The sequence below is a fragment of the Microcebus murinus genome, chromosome 6 (assembly GCF_040939455.1).
Source record: "Microcebus murinus isolate Inina chromosome 6, M.murinus_Inina_mat1.0, whole genome shotgun sequence".
Classification (NCBI taxonomy): Eukaryota; Metazoa; Chordata; class Mammalia; order Primates; family Cheirogaleidae; genus Microcebus; species Microcebus murinus.
The window spans coordinates 70,937,041-70,955,186 of NC_134109.1; the positions used below are offsets into that span (position 1 = coordinate 70,937,041).

Consider the following 18,146-nt stretch of genomic DNA (forward strand, 5'->3'; position numbering starts at 1 on the left):
CATGCCCATTCCATTGTCCATATTGCAATGGCTTGCACTTAACACTTAGAACAATGCCAAAGGAAAGCATTTGGCAATGTTTATTATAATATAATTGATATAAAAATATTTAGTTTCCTCTAAAAAAAAAAAAAATAAGATAGACAACAAAAAGAGCTGTTATCTGCAGAAGACCAGGATGATGAGGTAGAAGAAATATTTAAGGAGAAAGAGAGAGCTAGAGGCAGAAAAGAAGCTCTCTCTAGCCTTTTTTCATAAACAGTATGGGATTGATTCATTTGTGTGTAAAAGAGTCTGATCTTATGGGTTGATATAAAGGACCAGTCATGATCCGTGATAGGAAGGAGGTAGCATAGGATGACAGGGCCCAAGCAGCCAAGGATGGGCCACCCCTGGAAGGCTGTGCATCAAAGCAGCAGCATGAGGGAAGCAAGCCAGAGAAGAGAGGCTCCCCACAGTTTCCTCCCACCCCCAATCTGGCTCGGGACACCAAGTAGAGGAAGAGGGAGGTCACTAAGACACATTCTACTTAACTCCTCAATTATGCCAACCACCCCCAAAATTAAGATCAGAGTGATGGGACAGTGAAGAAAGCCTGGACCAGAAATCAAGGAACCTGAGCTCTAGACCCAGCTGTGACTCCAATTCTATGTAACCTTGGGCCAGTTACTTTGCCTCTCTGTCCCTCAATTTCTATGTTTGTAAAATGAAAAGTAGATCATGTAAACTCTTAAGCCCCTTTAAGGGCTAAAATCCTGTGACTCTACATAATGCATACACTTGTTATTAAAAAAAATTTATTGATGCTTGAGTCATAAATAGGATAATTTAAAAGAATTACCTACATTTGCTTTACTTGTGGATCATTAAGTCTGACAACAGAATGGGATTTTGAAAATAACTGTAGCTAATCCAGTCAGGACAGTGATGCTATTAGGCTTGGATCCTGAACTCCAGTTTAAGAATGAGCAAGTCTGTCCTCAGCTGAAGGGCAGAGGAGAGGCAAGCCTCCCCCACTCTCTCCAGATTTCCCAAGGCTTCCAGGGTTTGGTCCTGCCTCCTCTAAAAAATTGTTCAAAGAACATCACAGTCACATTGCTTGGTAAAAAGCTGATGCCCTCTGAAAGCTAGATATGCAGATTATGGTCTCAGAGAACCACAGCAAAGCCAACAGGGGAGCAAGTAGTTTGGGTTACTGAAAAGTACAGTCAACAGGACAATAAAAAAATTAGGTCCAAGGCCTCTATTTGCATACCCTTGAACAAATTACTTATTTAGGGTAAGGGGAACCTTAATTTCTCCTCCTATAAAAATCTATAGTCTAAATCTTTTGAGCACTGATATCTTATTACAACAAGGGAAAAATAACTTATTCTGTTATTCCAAACGTGCGTCTTTAGCACCTACCATATATCAAGCATGACTTAAGAGGTTGAATAGAGACTTTTTTTTTTTTTTTTTTGAGACAGAGTCTCACTTTGTTGCTCAGGCTAGAGTGAGTGCCGTGGCATCAGCCTAGCTCACAGCAACCTCAATCTCCTGGGCTCAAGCAATCCTCCTGCCTCAGCCTCCCGAGTAGCTGAGACTACAGGCATGTGCCACCATGCCCAGCTAATTTTTTGTATATATATTTTTAGTTGGTCAATTAGCTTCTTTCTATTTTTTTTTTTTTTTTTTTTTTTTGAGACAGAATCTCACTCTGTTGCCCAGGCTAGAGTGAGTGCCGTGGTGTCAGCCCAGCTCACAGCAACCTCAAAGTCCTGTGCTCAAGCGATCCTCCTGCCTCAGCCTCCCAAGTAGCTGGGACTACAGGCATGTGCCACCATGCCCGGCTAATTTTTTGTATATATCTATTTTTAGTCGGTCAATCAATTTCTTTCTATTTTTAGTAGAGACGGGGTCTCGCTCAGGGCGGTTTCGAACTCCTGACCTCGAGCAATCCGCCCGCCTCGGCCTCCTAGAGTGCTAGGATTACAGGCGTGAGCCACCGTGCCTGACCGAATAGAGATTTTTAAAAGAATACTTACATAATGAGTGCGATGCACACCACCTGGGGATGGGCACACTTGAAGCTCTGACTTAAGGGGGGAGGGCTGGCAAGGGCAATATATGTAACCTTAACAACATTTGTACCCTCATAATACGATGAAATAAAAAATAAAGAAAGAAACACAAGATATTTCACCATAAATTCCAGGTAGAGATAAAAGTCATAAACCCACAAGAAATCAAGTGACCAAATGATTGATGCAAATTTAAATGTTATGTTGGGGTGGGGTTTTTTTCTAATTCCTGACAGGAACGTCTAACAAAGAGGATGGAAGAGGTCAACCTACTCAATCAAAGTTCTTTAGTGGCATATTTTCGGCTTAGAGGTTTATCTGTAAATCAGAAGGTGCAGATGGCTGTGTTTTCCATGTTCCTCGTTTTCTATGTCCTGACACTGATTGGGAACATCCTCATTGTCATAACTATTATCTATGACCGCCAGCTCCATACCCCCATGTATTTCTTCCTCAGCAACCTGTCCTTTATTGATGTCTGCCACTCCACTGTTACCGTCCCCAAGATGCTGATAGACACTTGGTCAGAGGAAAAGCTCATATCTTTTGATGCCTGTGTGACCCAGATGTTCTTCTTACACCTCTTCGCCTGCACAGAGATCTTCCTCCTGACTGTCATGGCCTACGATCGGTATGTGGCCATCTGTAAACCCCTGCAGTACATGATAGTGATGAACTGGAAGGTATGTGTGCTGCTGGCTGTGGCCCTCTGGACAGGGGGGACCATCCACTCCATAGCCCTGACCTCCCTCACCATCAAGCTGCCCTACTGTGGTCCTGATGAGATTGACAACTTCTTCTGCGATGTACCTCAGGTCATCAAACTGGCCTGCACTGATACCCACATCATTGAGATCCTCATTGTCTCCAACAGTGGGCTGATCTCCGTGGTCTGTTTTGTGGTCCTTGTGGTGTCCTATGCAGTCATCCTGGTGAGTCTGAGGCAGCGAATCTCCGAGGGCAGGCGGAAGGCCCTGTCCACCTGTGCAGCCCACCTCACCGTTGTCACACTGTTCCTGGGACACTGCATCTTCATCTATTCCCGTCCATCCACCAGCCTCCCAGAAGACAAAGTTGTGTCTGTGTTCTTCACTGCTGTCACCCCCCTGCTGAACCCCATTATCTATACCCTTAGGAATGAAGACATGAAGAGTGCCTTGAACAAGTTAATGGGGAGGAAGGACAGAAAAGAAGAAAAATGAAAATGTCTAAGTCTTTAGGATGTTTGGTGCCTTCCAAATCAAAGAAATGCTTTGCAAAGAATAAGTTACATGCCATATTTATCAGATTGTATGACTTATTAAATTATCCTTGGCCCAATATCTGACAACCATAGCAGTAGCTGTGATTATTATAATAATATATTTGATATGCTAGAAATTGTTCTAGGCACTATGTACTTAATTCTCACAACAGCCTTGGGAGGTAGGTATTATTATGCTTGTTTATACATGAAGAAACTAAGCTCAAAGAGAGCAAGTGCCAATCCCAAAGTCACTCAGCTAGGAAATGGTGAAGGCAGAATGTGAACCCAAGTACATCAACACAAATTCAATCTATTTTCATTATTTCACACTGCTTCTCCTTGCTTTTCTATCAGGGTGATAACCAAGGTCTAAACAAACTGCCAGATTTCTGAGCAGCCCTTGTCTACATTATTCACTCAGATGCTTGCCTAAACAGCTTGGCAACCACTGGTGAGTCAGATTAAGTGAGTTTGCATATGACTTTCATGACTGAGAAAGAAGACTTTGAACCATTGAAGTTGTTGATGCTCTCAAGTATCCAGGCAAAACCTGGCATCAGAGCAATGAAACAGGGATGTTTTATTACTCATTCATTCACCAAATATTTACTGAGCACCTATGATGTGCTAGGTACTAAGTTTATAGACATAAATAATACATCATATAGTTCCTCCTTCTTGTAGTTTTTTTTTTTTCTGGGTAAAACACTAGGTTTAAAATTCATAGAATTCATAGAGTCTAGAGTCCAATGAAAATAGAAAACAAAAATAAGAACAAATAAATTTTAATTACACATTGTGATAAATGCTATAAAAGAACAGAGCAGGGTGCCATTAGAGAATATGGAAGAGACTGTCTTAGATTGAATGGTCAAGAAGGTCTTCTGTGAGGAAGTTACATTTAAGCTAAGACAATAAAGACGAAAAGAAGCCAACCATGAAAAAAAGGAGGTGATGAACATTCTAGCCAGAGGAAATGGCAGGTGAAAAGACTGTATCTTGGGAAAGACCTTGGCTTGTTCCAAGAAGTTAATGATTAGTGCTATTACCACTCCAGGGGTCCTCAAACTACGGCCCGTGGACCACCTGCAGCCTGCCCAAGACATTTATCTGGCCCACAGGGTGTTTTTGCCACAGCTGCCTGTCCTGCTTAGCAGCCAGCTCGTCCCGGGCCCACAGTGCGCACTCTCCAACAGTCTGAGGGACAGTGCACTGGCCCCCTGTTTAAAAAGTTTGAGGGCCCTTAGAGCCTTAGACTGTAAGGTGGAGAGTGGCAAGGGTAAAAAGAGTCCTTCTGTGTTCTCTCAAGTACTTTAGAATCTTTTTCAGCAAAATGAGAAGCCACCAGAAAGGTTTAAGTACAGAAGTGGCATGAAATACTTGGTGCTTTAATAAAATTCTTTTAGTTATTATATAGAGAATGCATTCAACTAAGAATTTAGTAAACTAAGAATTTAGTAAACACTTAATAGTCACCCAATATTGCTCTAGGAGCTGGTAGAAAATACCAAGTTGAATAAAACATGGTCTATAATCCAGAAGCTTGAATCTAGCCATGGTGGCAGGTATTGCAGCACAGTGGCATGCGCTGAGTGGACTGGGAGAACAGAGGATATGAAGAGGATACTCCAGGCTATGGTATCTCATATTCACATATACAAAAGAGCATGGCACGTTGGGAATCAGCAGTTCATTCTGACTCTATCAATGAGAGGGGCATGCTTAAATGCAGATGGTATTTCCTAGGCAATCAGTGAGGATGGGCTCAATAAACCTATAGGCCACAAGACTCATCTCACATTTTTTAAGAGGAAAATTTTTTTATTTTCACCAGGAAATGCGTTGGGAAGGAAATTCAAGTGATACAAGTCATTTCAGTGATACAGAGCCATGACTGCAAAGGCATTCTGTAGGGTTTTCTGGGTATTATAATTAACTTCCAACAGACAAATCTAATAATACAATAGTCTCTTTCCCCATGATAACTCTCTGGATAATATAAAACTATATTCATTTAGACTAGTTGGTGGAACAACTGAGCTGAATTTGAGAATTATAGAGGTTTGTATAAAATAAATGCTCTTTTACTATAAGCAATGGCAGACAAGAGAAATAGCTTTCCAAAGAGCCCAGATAGAGTGGCTTTGTGCAGGAATCAGCTGCACAGAGGAGCACACACAATGTGACAGACAAGAGGATGCTTCATGGCAATCATTAACTTTGTAGCTGGTAAAACTATAAAAGAACAACAATGTCATGTTTGCTTATTTTTTTCATGGTAGCAAGCAAACTTTCTAACACTACCCATTTTCAAGCACACCAACCTTCACAACTGTCTGGGGAGGTAAAATAAAACATTTATTTTCCATTTCACAGGAAAGGCTTTTTAGTCTCAGGAACAAGATAAAAATGTTTAGTAATTATTTAGTTACTCACTGAATAAATAGAGAGTAAAGAATAAAATGAAAATATTTTGACTCTTGGCTCTGTGGTTGACTTAAAGGGGAGAGGGGAATGACAACTTTGTATTCAACAATTGAATTCCTCAAGCTACCACCATCTTCCATACAATAGAGTAATATTGCTATAACACAAATAAACAAATAAGGCATTGGGAATTTATTTCTGCATATAAGATTCTAATGGGTATGAATACCTGTACATATAAAAGGACATAAAGTAAAGGCATAAGTTTTTAATGTGTACAGTAGTGATAGCTCAACTTCAGTTTATCACAAATATGTAAAACTCTTATCTTGACTTAGGTTTTATATGAGAATTGTTGGAGACTGACAAGATGCTACACTTGTTCATCAATTTGAAACAATGATATTTAGGTATTTTCATGAGCATCTCCCAGTTTATTTAATAGGCCTGACTTTAAATACTCTCTATATGCTGCCGATCCCAAAAACTTATCTCGAGACCTGACTTCTGTCCTGAATCCAAGACTCATACATCATCTCCACGTGGATATCCAGTAGGGATCTCAAATGTAGTATGATAAAAACAGAACTTTCAGTTTCCACCTTGAAAAAAAAAATTCTCCCTCAGTCTTTTCAATTTTAAATGATGACATCAACATCTATGCAAAAAGAAAGTTAGTATAGCAGAAAAACTCCTTGGACAACATAAATTTCCATAACTGACACGATAAGAAATAGAAAATGTAAATAGTCCTGTGTGTAGGAAAGAAATTTTGTTTATAATTTAAAACCTTCCTACAAAGAAAATTCCAGGCCCAGGTGGCTTCTGTGCAGGTTACTATGTACTAAACTATTCTTAGCTCAGTGGTATAAAACATCAACCTTTTTATTATGCTTAGGCATTCAGTGAGCCTGGAATTCACACAGGGCACAGGGGAAATACTTTGTTCCATGGCATCTTGGTTAGAAAGACTCCAATGGATGTGACTTGAAAGGCCAATTCCTAGAGTTATCTGAAGTCTTCTTCACACATATGTCTCGTATCTAGACCAGAATGTCTCAATGCTGGCCATAGCTGAGACTGCCAAGTAGAGTGTTTATACATCACTTTTCTATGTGTTTTGAACTCTTTCATAGCATGGTAGATGAATTTTGAGAGGTAGCTGCCCAAGAGGGAACCTTTCAAAAGAACGAAGTGGAAGATGCATGGCCTTTTATTTATTTATTTTTTTGTTTGTTTGTTTGTTTTTGTTTGTTTGTTTGTTTTGTTATTTCAGCATATTACGGTGGTACAAATGTTTAGGTTATGTATATTGCCTTTTCCTCACCCAAGTCAGAGCATCAACCGTTTCTATCCCCCAGATGGTATGCACCGCACCCATTAGATGTGTATATATCCCTCTTCCCTCCTCCCATCTTCCTGACACCCAATGAATATTACTACTGTATGTGCACATAAGTGTTGATCAGTTAATACTAATTTGCTGGTGAGTATATGTGGTGCTTGTTTTTCCATTCTTGGGATACTTCACTTAGTAGAATGGGCTCCAGCTCTATCCAGGAAAATACAAGCCTTTTCTGACCTACCCTCAGAAGTTACACAGCATCACTTCTGCTGCATTCTATTTATTACAACTAAGTCACTAAGACTAGCCCACATTCAACAGGAGGGGACACAGGCCCTTCCTCTCCATGGGAAAGTATCAGATAATTTGTGGACTTGTTTGAAAACCTCCAGTTTCACTCACACATTCCATCAAATATTTAAAGAATAACAAAAATATTATACACATTCTTTCCAAAAACAGAAGAGGAAGAAGCATTTACCAACTCATTTTATGAAGCCAACATTACTGATACCAAATTGAGACAAGACATTATAAGAATCATTGATATATGTATGAAAATATCACATGGACCCCCAAAATATGTACAACTATGATATATCAATCAAAATACAAAAAAAAATTACAAGAAAAACTTCAGACCAATAATCCCCATGAACATAGATTCAACCATCCTTAACAAAATATTAGGAAGTTGAATTCAGCAATCTGTGAAAGGAGCAATCCATTATAATTAAGTGAAGTTTATTCCAACAAAGCAAAGTTAAATTAACATTGGAAAACTGACCAATATAACTCACCATATGTCTTAGTCTGTTTGTGCTGCTATAACAAAACACCACAGACTGGGGAACTTACAAACAACAGAAATTTATTTCTCACAGTTCTGAAGGTTGAGTGAAGATCAACCCAGCAAGTTCAATATCCGATGGGGCTACTCTCTCTGCTTCCAAGAGGGTAACTTGTTTCTGCATCCTCCAGAGAGGAAGAATAGTATGTCCTCGTATGGTGGAAGGGACAGAACGGCAGGAGAGGTGAACTCCCTCTATCAAGCCCTTTGATAAGGGTACCTAATCCCATTCATGAGGGCAGATCCTTCATGGCTCAATCACCTCCTAAAGACCACACCTCTTAATAGTGTTGCATTGGAGAGGAGGTTTCAACATGAATTTTGAAGGGGATAAAAACATTCAAACCATAGCACCACATTAACAGAAATAAGGAGAAAAATTATATGATTATCTCAACAGATGCAGAAAAAGCATTTACCAAATGTAGAAAAGACATTTAATAAGGTCTGATACACATTTATGTTAAAAATTCTCAGCAAACTACATAGAAAAGGAAATTTCCTGTTTACAAAAAGCATCTAGGAAACCCTACAGCTAACATCATACTTACCGTGAAAGACTTAAAGCTTTCTTCTTCTATCAGGGATAAAGATGCTCTGTTCACTTCTACTAAGCACTGTACTGGTGAGAGGCCGAGGCGGCTAGATCGTTTGAGCTCAGGAGTTCGAGACCAGCCTGAGCAAGAGTGAGACCCCATCTCTACTAAAAATAGAAAGAAATGAGCTGGACAACTAAAAACGATAGAAAAAATTAGGCGGGCATGGTGGCGCATGCCTGTAGTCCCAGCTACTCGGGAGGCTGAGGCAGTAGGATCGCTTAAACCCAGGAGTTTGTGGTTGCTGTGAGCTAGGCTGATGCCACAGCACTCTTACCCAGGCAACAGAGTGAAACTCTGTCTCAAAAAAAATAAAATAAAACAAAATAAATAAAGGTAAAACTATAAAACTTCTAGAAGAAAGCAGAAAAAAATCTTTGAGACTTGGAGTAGGCAAAGATTTCTTAGGACACAAAAAGCATCAACCATAAAAATTAAATATAATCAACATAATCAAAATATAAATCAAATATAATCAAAATTTAAAACTTCTGCTCTTCAAAATATACTATTAAGAAAATGAAATTGCAAGGCATAGAGTGAGAAAAGTTATTGGCAAGACATTTATCCAACATGGTCTTATACCTAGAATACACAACACAGTGACAAGAAGACAAAAAATAATAATAAATGAGCAAAGTATTTGAACAGACACATCATAAAACAAGATACACAAAAAGGATAATGAGCAAATGCAAAGACACTTAACATCATCAGTCATTAGGGAAATGAAAATTAAAACCACATATTCACTGAAATGCTTAACATTAAAGACTGACAATATACTAATTGTTGGATATAAAACTCAAATGTTTTTCTTGAGATTATAAAATCAAACAACCATTTTCAAAAACAGTCTTGCAATGTCTTATAAAGTTAAACATATACTTAACCATGTGATCCAACAACTCTGCACCTACGTATTTATCCAAGAGAAATGGAAAGTTTTACAAAATAAACTGTACATAAATGTTTATGGCTACTTTATTCATAATTAACAAAAACTGGAAGCACCCAAATGTCCATCAATGCATGAAAAAATAAACAAACTGTGTTGTGATGAAATATTACGCAACCATAAAAAGGAACAAACTACTATACCCACAAAAACATGCATTAATCTCAGAAACACCACACGAAACAAAAGAAGTCAGGCACAGAAGAGCATATACTATATTATTCAATTTACATGAAACACAGGAAAGACAAATCTTATCTATAGTAAGAAATAAAATAAAATCCTTGGATGCTTGCATGAAGATAGATTAGCTTAGAAGAAACTGAATAAAACATTTTGGGATGATGAAAATGTTCTGTATCTTGCTTGGAGATGTGGTTACATGAGTGTATGTATACATTTGTGAAAACTTATCAAATTGTACAATTAAAATGAGTGCATCATACGTAATGTAAATTGTACCTTAATAAAATTATTTTTTACTGGGCATGGTGGTGCATGCCTGTAGTCCCAGCTAACCAGAAGGCTGAGGCAGGAGGATGGCTTGAGCCCAGGAGTTTGAGGTTGCTGTGAGCTAGGCTGATGCCATGACACTCCAGCCTGGGCAACAAAGTGAGACTCTGTCTCAAAAAAAAATTAATTTTTAAAATAAAGTTATCTATTTATAAAATAAAATTATTTTTAAAATAAGTTATTTATATTATACATCTCCACCTTGATTTCATCAAAATAAAACTACTACAAAAAATACACAATAAGAGAATCACATTCAAAAGCAACAAAATTTAATTTAATATAAATAAGTGGAGGAATATTAATACAACTTGAATACATATTTGAAAGCAAGACTGAAACCACTGTAATTTATAAAAGATTGGTATTGTTCCCTAGAGGCAATAAGCTACAGAACAGCATAAACCAAGAGGGTAGCTTCTCACACCTGTACCTGTTCCTGAGATTAAGACTGAACTGAGTTCCCCAAATTGTATTCTTTTACTGGTCAAACCAGAGCTTTCTCTGAACTTTCCTGGGTTCTTTTTCCTTACATGTTCTACCATGATCTTTTCCTTTATATGTAATAAAGTCTCCGTCTTTAAGCAGAAGTCTAACCTGCTTCATGCTGTTTTACCTAACGATTGTGACTCTTTACTTTTGCTCTCTCATTAAGAATGTGGCCACGGTTATGTCTGCAATCCCAATTCCCATCATGTATATGATTTCATGAAAAACACTTGTCTCTGCCTGAGCTGTTTCATGGCACTTTTTACCTCCTCATTCCTCAAGGTGTAAATGAGGGGATTCAGCAAAGGGGTGACCACTGTGTAGAAGACAGACACCACCTTGTCGACAGAGAAGCTGGTGTCTGGCCGAGTATAGATGAAGATACATGGCCCAAGGAAGAGGGCAACCACCATCAAGTGGGCGGAGCAGGTAGACAGGGCTTTCCGGCGCCCTTCGGCTGACTGTTTTCGAAGAGAAACCAGGATAACCACATAGGAGGTGACCAAGGCCAGGAAACAGGTGAGGGAGATGGTTCCACTATTGGACACAATCAGCATTCCTGTGAGGTATGTATCTGCGCAGGCCAGCTTGATGACAGGAGGCACATCACAAAAATAGCTATTAATAATGTTGGGGCCACAGTAAGGTAGACGAATGGTCAAGAAGGTCTGCACCAGTGAGTGAACAGTAGCCCCGAACCAAAGAGCAAAGACAAGCCATACACAGACTCTCATGTTCATCACATTGGGGTAGTGTAATGGAGTGCAGATAGCTACGTATCGATCATATGCCATAATAGTCAACAGAAAGATCTCAGCACAGGCAAAAAGATGTAGGAAGAAGAGCTGTGCAATGCAATTGTCAAAGGAAATGGTCTTCCTCTCTAAAAGCAAATCCTTTAGCATCTTTGGCACCGTGACAGATGAGTGGCAGATGTCAATAAAGGACAGATTGCTCAGGAAGAAATACATGGGGGTATGGAGACGTGGAGTAAAGGTTATGGTAATGATGATGAGATTGTTCCCCAAAAAGGTTAGCACATAAGTGACTGAGAACGCCATGAAAAACAGTATCTCCAGCACCCCGTTATTAGTGAGTCCCAAGAAGACAAATTCAGTCACTCTTGTTTGGTTAAGAGCACCCATCCAATGAGCTTTCCAGAGGACCTTGGGGGGAAAAAAATGAAAGCTACTTTAGCTTTAATATTACAGGATTGGAAATAATTGAAATTGAAATGATTTTGCATTTCTATCTGAATTGCTTATTTATTATCAGAGCATGTAGATTATAAACCAGTTTAATAGTAATTGTTACAATATACCCACTACATATCAGAAGCCAGCCCAAGCACTTCATATACAACATTCTGTATAACCATGACCACACCATGGCACAGCATCTTTCTTCCTGTCTTCCAGATGAGATGAGTGAGGCTTGCCGAGCACAAATAAATTATCCAAAACCCTTACCCGTTAGTTAGTTGGCTCTTTTCATTTCAGACTAATCCACTGATAACATCAAATTAATATTCCAAAAACACGCAACTTCCAACTAAAATCATTCAGTATTTGACTCTTCCTATCAGAGTAAATGTACATTCAAAGCCTGCAACAGTCTGATGCACACTGATTTTTCCAATGTAGTGTCCTTTTTTTTTCCCTGTGTATTCTTTTCTCCAGCCAAGCAAGTCACCATACTCTGGGCATGCTACTTCCACCTACTTATTTTCCAAAATCTTTGTCTTTATTTATTCTTTTCCTTCAGCTCAGAAAATATGTTCTCTAATCAAATGTGTTCAACTCACTTCATTGTTGACTATGAAAATATTACTTATCCTTTACTTCATCTCTATCTCAAAGGATCCTTTGCCTTTAAGAAAACTTTCCTGATGCAATTGGCTGGACATGGTGGCTCACACCTGTAATCCTAGCACTCTGGGAGGCCGAAGTCGGAGGATCCCTTGAGATCAGGAGTTCAAAACCAGCCTGAGAGCCGGGCGCGGTGGCTCACGCCTGTAATCCTAGCACTCTGGGAGGCTGAGGCGGGCGGATTGCTCGAGGTCAGGAGTTCGAAACCAGCCTGAGCAAGAGCAAGACCCCGTCTCTACTATAAATAGAAAGAAATTAATTGGCCAACTAATATATATATATAAAATTAGCTGGGCATGGTGGCGCATGCCTGTAGTCCCAGCTACTTGGGAGGCTGAGGCAGAAGGATTGCTTGAGCCCAGGAGTTTGAGGTTGCTGTGAGCTAGGCTGACGCCACGGCACTCACTCTAGCCTGGGCAACAAGTGAGACTCTGTCTCAAAAAAAAAAAAAAACAGCCTGAGCAAGAGCAAGACCCTATCTGTAAAAAAAAAATAGAAAAATTAGCTGAGCATGGTGGCATAGCTAGGCATGGTAGTGCACACCTGTAGTCCCAGCTACTCGGGAGGCTGAGATAGTAGGATCATTTGAGCCCAGGAGTTTGAGGTTGCAGTGAGCTAAAATGACTTGCACACAGTAGGTATGTAAAAGGATTTTTTCATTTGAATTGATCTTAACTTCTTAGGTGGCCTGAAAACAAATCTAATCTTTTCTTCACAATGGGGCTAATAAGTTACTTAAGAAACTTAATTCTTCAAATTCTATAATATTATTTGACCCCTAGGAGATGTAATTGTATAAATACTAAAATTATATTACCCCTAATTTTCTATACTAGTTGGCTGGCCAAAAACTGTAACAGTTTGGGAAAAAAATATCACAAACAAAAAATATATTTTATTCTTGATCCAGTTATTTCACCTGTAGAAATCTCCTAAGCATCCAAACTATGGTGAAAGCTAAATGCAAGGAAATATTAATTATAATATAATTTAAAATACCCTCACAATCATGGCACTTATTTATTTTTAAGCTTGCATAAATATAATAGAAGTTGAATAAAACTGTATGCAGCCATTAGGAATGATAGTGACAAAGGATTACCAATATTAAAAGAATATTGAAATATAATGAATGAAAAATGAGATAAAATTTGTTTATACATTCTCAAGAATTTAAAACATATATAATTGCATATAAGTTATTCAAAAATAGATAGTAGACTAGAAGAAAATATTATAACATATATGACCAAAAAATGATAATATTCCTATTATTCAAATATCTCTTAAAATTTGAGAGGAAAAGACAAACAACTCAATTAAAAGTGAGCAAAGAACATGGACAAGTCACAGAAAAGGAATTGCAAGTGACAAATAAGTATGAATAAAAAGATGTTCAACTTCAGTAGTAGATGAAAAAGAAAACCAAATACTTTTTGTCTTTCATCAGATTGGCAAAAATATAAGGAATGAAGTACTCTTTATACACTGTTATTGGAAAAACATATGAATGCCAGAATCTTTTTGCTATAATGATTTCCTTTACTTTGGGTACATACGCAGTAGTGGAATTGCTGGATCAAATGGTAGTTCTATTTCTACTTCTTTGAGAAATCTCCATAAATCTCCATAAATCTCCATACTATTTTCCACAGAGATTGCACTAATTTACATTCCTGCCAACAGTATATAAGTGTTCCCCTTTCTCTGCACCCTCAACAACACCTGTTATTTTTTGTCTTTTGATAATAGCCATTCTGACTAGGATAAGGTGAGATCTCATTGTGGTTTTAATTTGCATTTCTCTGATGATCAATGATTTTGAGCATTTTTATATGTTTATTGGCCCTTTGTATGTCTTTTTTTAATCTATTTATGTCCTTTGCCCATTTTTAATAGTGTTATTGGGGTTTTTGTTGTTGTTGTTTGCATTCTTTGTGATTTCTAGATATTAGTCCCCTGGCAGATGCATAGTTTGCAATATATGTAGTTTGTATAGTTTGCAAATATTTTCTCCCATTCTACATGTTGTCTGTTCACTCTGCTGATTATGTCTTTTGCTGTGCAGAAGCTTTCAGTTTTAGACATATTGATCAATGGAACAGAATGGAGAACCCATAAATAAAGCCACATATCTACAATAATTCATCTTTGACAAAGTTGACAAGAACATACACCAGGGAAAGGACACCTTTTTCAATAAGTGGAGCTGGGGAAATTGGATTATCATATGCAGAAGAATGAAACTGGACCTCTGCCTCTCACCATATACAAAAATCAACACAAGACAGATTGAAGATTTAAATGTAAGACCTGAAACTACAACAAAATACTGGAAGAAAACCTAGAGAAAATCTATCTGGAAGTTGGTCTGGACAAAGTATTCATGACTAGGATCTCAAAAGCACAAGCAACAAAAAAAAATAGACAAATGGGACTTAAGCATGGGTTACTTTGTTTAAAAAACAAAATATTAAAGGCATACATGGGAAAAATTGAGTGGGAACAATACCCATAGCTTAATTATTATCATGTTGCTGTTATCTTTGATTTTTTCTAATTGTATTAAAAACATATAATTTATATTCTTTCACTCATTATTATATCATAAGCATATTGACTGAATGATATTTCATCGCATACGTGTATCAGAATGTGTGTACCCATTCCACCCTTTGTGCCCATTCATGACATTTCTAATTTCTCACTATTAAAAATAATAGTACAATTTGTTCTTAACATTACAGTAAGAAATCTTATTAAAACATAGGTCGGATCATGTCATTCCACTAATCAGACTTTCGATGGCTCCTCATTCACACATTGTAAGTGTCTTTCCAGTGGCAAACAAGGTCCTCTCTGACACAGCTCTCCGTTACTTCTCTGACCTTATCTCCCGCCACCCTCCCCTCATTCACTCAGCTCAAAATCATACTCACATACTCAGAACACAGTCCCACTCTAGGGCCTTTGCTCTGGCTGCTTCCTCCATTTGGAAAGTCTTCCCCCAGATATCCCATAATTAACTCTCCTTTAACGTCTTAGCTCAAACATCACCTTCTCAATGAGGTTTATGCTGACGAACATATATGAAACTGAAACTCACCCAGAATCCCCAGTACTCCTGATTGCTTTTACCCTGATCTACCTTTTTGTTTTGTGAAAGCGCTGATCACCTTTCACCATACTACATAATTCACTTACTTACTTAGTTTATTGTTTATTATATTCTGTCTCCTGCTGCTAGCATGTAAACCCCAAAAAGGCAGGGATCTTTGTTTTGTTCAATGAAGCATCCAAAGTATCTAGAAAGGTACATAGAACATAACAGCAGCTCAATAAATATTTTTAAATGATTGTACAATAACTTTAATATTTTAAATTATTCCTGCAGGAATAGCTTATTAGAAATGAATTTACTAGGTCAAAAGTTGTGCCTCAAAATACAGTGTTGCCAAACTGCTTCTCAAAATGTTTGCAGGGTTAAGTAATTCACTCATGGTCACTCAGCAATTGCTTGAAATGGAATTTGATCTATCTGGAACCTACACTCTGAACCACCATGCCATGCTGCTAAAATACATTAAACAATAACCAAAAAAAGCCACAAAGTGGCCTTTAAGGAACAGTAAGATCCAACTATGCCCCCCTGAAGGAAGGACAATATTTTATTCATTTTTCTATCCACATAACAAAATGTTTTTCTTTCTTTTTTTTTTTTTTTTTTTTTTTGAGACAGAGTCTCACATTGTTGCCCAGGCTAGGGTGCCATGGTGTCAGCCTAGCTCACAGCAACCTCAAACTTCTGGGCTCAAGCAATCCTCCTGCCTCAGCCTCCCGAGCACCTGGGACAACAGGCAGGAGCAACCATGCCCGGCTAGTTTTTTTCTATATATTTTTATTTGGCCAATTAATTTCTTTCTATTTTAGTAGAGACAAGGGTCTCACTCTTGCTCAGGCTAGTTTCGAACTTCTGACCTTGAGCAATCCACCTGCCTCGGCCTCCCAGAGTGCTAGGATTACAGGCGTGAGCCACCGCGCCTGGCCCACATAACAAAATATTGATATTGGCACAAAAGAACTCACTGAGCATTTACTGAGTTGATTTTTTTTAATATTTTAAAAGTAACACAAGAATCATTAAGAGACAGGGTCTTCTTCTGTCACCCGGCTGGAATACAGTGGCACAAGCATAGCTCACTGCAGCCTTGAAGCCCCGGACTCAAGAAATCCTCCTGCCTCAGCCTTCCCAGAAGCTAGGGCTACAGGCATGCACCATAACACCCAGCTCACTTTTTAATTTTTGTAGAGATGAGGTCTCATTATGTTGCCCAAGGTATGTGCAGATTTTGGTATATACTATAGTCCTGGAACCAATCTTCCACATGCATTGAGGGCCCACAACATATATATATATAAATTAAAGATATACATCTCATATATATTTATAAGATATCATATATATATAAGATAACCTTGTATCTTATATATAAAACCTTTGGTTCTGTTTCTCTGGAGAATTCTAATACAATTACCTTCTTTGCAATGATCTTAAAGATGGGAATGTGATGAAATTTAGGTACATATGGGAAGACCACTATTCATTTATCACTTTTAGGAGACAAACTTCCCTTGAAGAGCCTGTCATCTCCTCTCTCCCTCCCTCAACGCCCACCTTAAATAAGTAACAGTAATCATCAACGCTTTATAATAGTGAGGCAGCAAAAGGATAGCAAAACTCAGAGTTATCAATCAAATTAATCAGCCCACTAGTTCTGCTAAACTTTTGCTCTCTTTTAAAATTTAAAGCAATATTCTTCAGTGTATATGTAACATACACTGTATATTGTTTACAATATTACACAGTAATATGTTTATAGATAAAAACTACTTACCTCACTTGTTTAAAATAAATTTCCGAACTTACCATCTACTCCATACCTCCTCTAATGATTCAATTCTCCTCTTATACCTGATTACAGAGGTCTGGGGTATAAAATTACAAAGCATAAGATTCTGCACAGGGTAAATTTCAGGCTTGAAATCTTTGGGATTTTTATCAATCTGACATAGGATTTTGAAGTGATCATGATATGACCATAATTGAACTTGCCATCAGTGAATACTCAGGGGTACTATTTAAAGTTTTCCATTTCAATGCATTTCCTGTTATTAGTCTGACTCATTTAACGATTTAATAAATGGACAACAAATACAACAGCCTCCAAATATGGAAGAATTCCAACTCTTTGGCAATTAGCATGACATCAGTTTGGGTAGCCACTGTAACAATCACTACAATACACATCAGGGATTCAAAGTCCATGGAAAAGTGACACCTCACCCATGAATATTCAGTAAATTGGTACCAATCTACAGGTATCCAGGATGCCTGATATGCAGCCTGGAACTAACTTGGTTTCCAGAAATTTCTGATTCAAAACTTCCTAATTTGTCTTTTCTACTGCTTGAACAAATGTCCAAAGCAAAACAAACAAAAAATATTCTCCACACTTTAAAGATTGTCTAGGTAATAAGGCAAAACTATCAAGACATTTTCTAATCTGTTAGTTTTTAAGTCTCTTTTTAAAAGTTTTGACTACTTAAAATAATAGTAATGTATTGTGGATAACATACAGAAGTAAGATTATGAAAATAATAACAAAAAAGGCTGGGAGGAGGAAAACAGAAGTTTGAAAAGTTTTTACATCATACAGGCAATGCTATGATATTATTCGAAATTGTACTATATTAAAGATTTATTCTCTAAATGCCAAAGCAATATCTAAAA

The 18,146-nt window shown here is 37.9% G+C and overlaps 2 protein-coding genes across 2 annotated transcripts; one reads left to right on the plus strand and one right to left on the minus strand.

Annotated features, from left to right (window-relative positions):
• The first annotated feature begins 2,317 nt into the window (after window positions 1–2,317).
• OR4E1 (olfactory receptor family 4 subfamily E member 1) lies at window positions 2,318–3,265 on the plus strand. Its single transcript, XM_012752654.3, has one exon. The coding sequence runs from the start codon at window positions 2,318–2,320 to the stop codon at window positions 3,263–3,265; it is 948 nt and encodes a 315-aa protein (XP_012608108.1).
• Window positions 3,266–10,690: 7,425 nt separating this feature from the next.
• Window positions 10,691–11,632, minus strand: OR4E2 (olfactory receptor family 4 subfamily E member 2). The gene has a single exon (XM_012752656.2). It carries the CDS (start codon window positions 11,630–11,632, stop codon window positions 10,691–10,693), a length of 942 nt encoding a protein of 313 aa, XP_012608110.1.
• Between the last annotated feature and the right edge of the window lie 6,514 nt (window positions 11,633–18,146).